This window comes from Clytia hemisphaerica, unplaced genomic scaffold, assembly GCF_902728285.1.
Source record: "Clytia hemisphaerica strain Z4C2 unplaced genomic scaffold, Clytia hemisphaerica genome assembly, whole genome shotgun sequence".
Taxonomy (NCBI): Eukaryota; Metazoa; Cnidaria; class Hydrozoa; order Leptothecata; family Clytiidae; genus Clytia; species Clytia hemisphaerica.
The window spans coordinates 2,066,967-2,072,202 of record NW_027103262.1 but is presented as its reverse complement, the minus strand read 5'-3'; the positions used below and the strand labels follow the sequence as shown (position 1 = coordinate 2,072,202).

Sequence of the window (5,236 nt, the reverse complement as noted above, 5' to 3'; positions counted from 1 at the left end):
GCCTAGAAGTCCACAGCCCTCTTGATTTTCCTGCTCTTTAATTGAGGCTAATATCAAGTATTTTGATTGTCTACCACTCAAACAACACACTAAAATTGCCTTAAAGATTGAATTACATTTTAATTCCTTCTTTAAAAATCAGAAGTAAAAAATTGATTCACAATTTTGACCTGAAGAGAGGGATCTTACTTATCACACTCAATCAGTTTTTGGAGGTGCAATTTTCCTTTTAAACACTTAAAGAAAGGAGGCGGTTCGAATTATGTTTTATCATAATTCACCATAAGTAACTGCTATTGAAAGAAATACTTTTAGTTTGAATTTTTTGTCAGCGTCAATACTCTGGTTTATTGCCTGTATAATGTACTATAATACTAATATTGAGAAAAAGAGAATCTTGTAGAAATTTGTTAATGAATTACCGTTTTGCTTATTACTAGATATGGTCGAGTAGGGGCAATGTGTGTTGGAAAATTTGCACTAAACTTGTTCAAGCTTCCAAAAACTTCCAGATAGGCCTAGAAGTCCACAGCCCTCTTGATTTTCCTGCTCTTTAATTGAGGCTAATATCAAGTATTTTGATTGTCTACCACTCAAAACAACACACTAAAATTGCCTTAAAGATTGAATTACATTTAATTCCTTCTTTAAAAATCAGAAGTAAAAAATTGATTCACAATTTTGACCTGAAGAGAGGGATCTTACTTATCACACTCAATCAGTTTTTGGAGGTGCAATTTTCCTTTTAAACACTTAAAGAAAGGAGGCGGTTCGAATTATGTTTTATCATAATTCACCATAACTGCTATTGAAAGAAATACTTTTAGTTTGAATTTTTTGTCAGCGTCAATACTCTGGTTTATTGCCTGTATAATGTACTATAATACTAATATTGAGAAAAAGAGAATCTTGTAGAAATTTGTTAATGAATTACCGTTTTGCTTATTACTAGATATGGTCGAGTAGGGGCAATGTGTGTTGGAAAATTTGCACTAAACTTGTTCAAGCTTCCAAATAGTGGCTTTTGTGAAAGATTGTACCAATTCATTGAGAAGATAGTTCCTAAAGTTAGTATCATTTATAGTTTTTGTATTAATACCACGTTCTTGATTTTGTTTTATTGACGTGCCTGAAACAAACATACAAAGAAAACAAGTTGTAAATTTCATACCTAAAGTTTCATACGATAAGATAGCAATCTTCATTGAGTACTCTTATTGGTTTTCGCTTACAAAAAGAATGTACATCAGATATGTTCTATGTTTCTGGGACAATAAATCCCCTGTCTGAAAAAGTAAGGAAAACTAGCCATTCAAATTGTTATTGACAGACCTTTTCCAAGTACAGTTTCATTTGTTTCCCCTTAGAGTCACTACCTTCCGATGAGCTTGAACAATTTAAACAACAAACAGTTCATTCCATCGAAAGATTTTCAAGCCAATAGGTTGACATCTGGAGTACTTCAACTATCAAGTGGTAACTGCTAATATTTTTCTAATGACATGATACCGCATAATATGTTTACCAAATTTCAGGGCTTTTCCCCAAAACAGCAGTTTTGGAAGCTTAGCAATGTGACTAGTTGATTTTGGATTAATTCTCGTTAAATGTTTGATCATCATAGGTGTTCACCTTTGGGAAAACTTCGGCATTAATCGGATTTTTTGTCACATTGGATTTTTGACACACCACTGCTCCCCTTCCTTAACTTTTTTCTACTTAAAAATTCAATTGCATTTCCTGAAGGGAAATATCCTTGAGAATGTGCATTTTCTTTTTCAAAGGTTTTTTTCATGTACGAAAGTTGGTCTAATCTCGACATCCCTCTTCTACTTCTGACACCCTTCTTTAGAGATAGGAATAATAGGAAGGTTGGAATCGCTGATTGAAACTAATTTCCTTCCCATAGCCATCAGGGAGGAAAAAATCTTTTGTCAATCAGCGATTCCGACGATATTTTTCATATCTAAAGCAGGGTGTCGAAATTAGAAAGGGATGTCGACATTAGACCATCATCTAGTACTTTACGGTACTTACGGTATTTTATAGATTTTCGCCTTCCATGTTTAATCTTCTCAATGAATAGTCATAATCTTTTAGGAACCAATTTGATTCTTGATGAAACTCAAATGGAACCAGGAAAGCTGGACACAGATGGTAAATACAAAGTCCCATTTATGTTTTTCCTTGAGAATTTGATGAGCTATATCAGGTTTTTCTTCTAATTATGCAGTATAGCAAACTAATAATCTGACACCTTCTCTAATACGTCTTGGTCCCTCCCTTGTAGCTCGAATTAGAGAGAGTCGATCGTGTTTTCATGAACTGATTACAATGTATTCTCCAAATACATAATCCAAAGAAAAGCCAATAACGATTCCAAATAAACTAAAAACTCCATTATGACGAGCTTGAATAATTAATCGATAGTTTGAAACTCAAACCTTAAGAGATCAGAAAACGAAAGAAGGATCACTTCCTTTATTCGAACTTATTTTTTTCTCTGTGATGATTTCAGGTGTCAAGAATTTAACAGCTCTTGGCAACTTGATTCAATGGCAGAAATTAGAATACGATTTCACATTCAACAGATTAGATATTGAAACAAATGTTGTAAGTCTAATTGACTCGGTAGAAATAAAATAAGGAGCCAAATATAAATGGAAATGGAAAAAAATCGCCTGTTTTAACGGTTTTTGCGGGAGCGGGAGTACCAGTTCTGAGACACAAGGGTGCATTACCAGCCGAAAGGTCTATAGACCTTTCAAAAGTTCCCTAAAAAAGCGAAATGACAACATTTTAGGCACTGGGAAATTCTCTCAACTGACATCATAAGATCTCAACCAAAATCACTCAAAATACAAAAAAACACTGAATTGGCTAAAAACTGGTTCCGAAAATTTACTTGGACTTTTCATTAGGTTTTTACCAGGATTGCGATCAATTGTTCATAGTCATGCTATGCTATCTTTTGGTTGTTCCTAGTTTTGTATTGTTCAATAAATTATTAATAATTCGAAAGTTATTGATTATTGTTTTTTTCCAGAATGTTCTGGTCTTGTCAGAAGGCAAATCACTTTTGAAGGTAGGATGTCTGTAGATTTTTATGTCGTAAAGTAAGAATACATATACTTTTCAATGGTAACTGGGAAGAATTTTCATAACAACAGGTCTTTACTTTTGTTTGAATAAGCTTAAAATTGAAAAAAATTGAGTGTAGTACTTCTACCTTTCAATTCAAAACTGTTTCAGTTGAACAATCAATTGACCTTACACGCTCTGTTTTTAAGCTCAGCATTCTTTTAATATCAATATATACCTCGATTTAAACACAGCCAGCCTTCCTTCAATTAAAAAATAACAGCATCATGTTTTAGTGTGATTGTCAATTACCGATCAACTTTGAAGACACTACTAAACAAACGAATGCAACCTCAGAAAAATTACTACAAAAGTTTCGTTATTATCTTTCCAACGTTCGACAAATGAAATATGAGCTAACTGAAGAAGTACAAAAGGTATTTTAGTGTGAAATGCTGTTTTTTGTAAGACTATTAAAGTCGAGGCTTTTCTTTATATTTTGATTTTAAAGATGTCTTTGATAAGCCTCGGTTTCTTTAAAATGTGTATTAAGTGGGCATTTTCCTCAGTCGTCTATATATTCTTAAAGCGTCCATTAGCTGAAACAGGATAATGTTTTGCATCTTTCATGCAAAACGCAACAGTACAAAGTATCCAATTTAATACCTATGTATCCCGTTGAAATTAGTATAGAACAACTAATGACATGTTTTTCATTAATTTCATTATAGGCGTTAGAGGATGATTTTGTAGAGATGAGAAAAGAGGATTCAAAAGCAATGAACGCGGATGCTTTTTACGTTTTATTGACCACAGCTAGGTGAGTATGGTGTTTGAGCTAAGATTGTAAAACTGGCATCGAAAGTTAAAGTCGTTTTAAATTTAAGCCAAATCTGTGTCTCAAAAGAGTAAATATTTGACTCAACCAAAATTCACTTAGCGTAGAAAGAATTTCGTAGAATTTAGAATCGTTTTCTTAAGACTAAAGTTAATTATAGACACTGTAGTTTTCAATCTTTGTTTCAGATATCTTGCAATAAGTCATGGGCAATCAACACTATCGGCCGCGCTGTGGACGCGCGTTAAAGAGCTGGACGCTGATTTAAGAAAGAGATTGCGTTGAGGACGTTGATTGACAGACTACATGACCAGCAAGAATGAAAGTGATGGGGAAACGACCTTATGACCTGAACTGTGATGGTGAATAATGAACTCTACCAAATGCTTAGAAAACCACCCCCTTGACAATCTTCTCGGACAAAGTCTTGTTTTTTTTGCTTTCAAGCGAACCTTCACAACGAACACTGACAAACAATACTTTTAAACACACTAATGTATTAGATAGATAAATAAGATATTTATGGTGAAAAAATTATACAGTCAACTCTGTATCATCTTTCTGTAATACGAACTAAAATATTGGTGCCCTCAGCTGGAAAGTGGTTTCATTTACTCTCTGTAATTCGAATATTTCTCTTACTCGAAGAAAATCGAATTAGAGAGAGTTGACTGTATAATCTTTATTTAAAGATTATAGGAAATATAAAAAAATCAAATAATGGAACATGTTTGGTTAATACTTGACAAAATAAATTTGTTTGGATTCGTTAAATTATTTTTTACAATTTTGTACTCCAGATTAAGACTTCCACAAGTCGATTGAACGAGGTAACTCTTTCACCTCCCGCCATAGTTTGTATGCAAAAAATTGTAATTGCAAGGACAAATATCAGTCATAGTTTCTCTCCCTTTTAAACGAAGTAAATTAAAAAGGATTAGATGGGGATTAATTGCTTAAAGATAAACAAATACATGGACAAATTTTTTAAGGAGGCTTCTGTTGCTTTTTCAAATCTCTGTGGTAAAGTTGAACGGAGATTGGGACTTAATCTAACGGGGCTTCCCTTTAGATATACTTTAGTAGGCATTAGTCCACCTCATCTTCCACTCAGTCCTGAGTTTGTATTTTTACAACTTATCAGTAAAACTTAGAAACCCTATATAAGTGTTACGAGTCCATACGTGAAACCATGTCTTTTTAACAACCACTTGTTTGCGTTGCTAAGTCTTGATGTTTGAGGTTTCGTTATGTTTTTGATTTTTGAAAAATATATTTCAGAATTTGTTTATGTTGACCTAGTGAATCTTTTAACAG

General features: G+C 33.3%; 1 protein-coding gene across 1 annotated transcript; it reads left to right on the top strand.

The window, feature by feature from the left end:
- Window positions 1-934: 934 nt before the first annotated feature.
- LOC136800657 (mini-chromosome maintenance complex-binding protein-like) lies at window positions 935-4,693 on the top strand. Its single transcript, XM_067057310.1, has 8 exons — window positions 935-1,067; window positions 1,368-1,476; window positions 2,101-2,157; window positions 2,519-2,613; window positions 3,047-3,085; window positions 3,378-3,518; window positions 3,813-3,901; window positions 4,108-4,693. The coding sequence occupies exons 1-8, from the start codon at window positions 972-974 to the stop codon at window positions 4,202-4,204; spliced, it is 723 nt and encodes a 240-aa protein (XP_066913411.1). The 5' UTR covers window positions 935-971; the 3' UTR covers window positions 4,205-4,693.
- Window positions 4,694-5,236: the final 543 nt, after the last annotated feature.

Excerpts from the sequence above, each read along its gene's own strand:
- LOC136800657 (XM_067057310.1), top strand. The coding sequence starts at position 972 with ATGTGTGTTGGAAAATTTGCACTAAACTTGTTCAAGCTTCCAAATAGT. Across the intron at positions 2,158-2,518 it reads AGGAAAGCTGGACACAGATG|GTGTCAAGAATTTAACAGCT; the intron begins GTAAATACAAAG and ends TGATGATTTCAG. Across the intron at positions 2,614-3,046 it reads TAGATATTGAAACAAATGTT|AATGTTCTGGTCTTGTCAGA; the intron begins GTAAGTCTAATT and ends GTTTTTTTCCAG.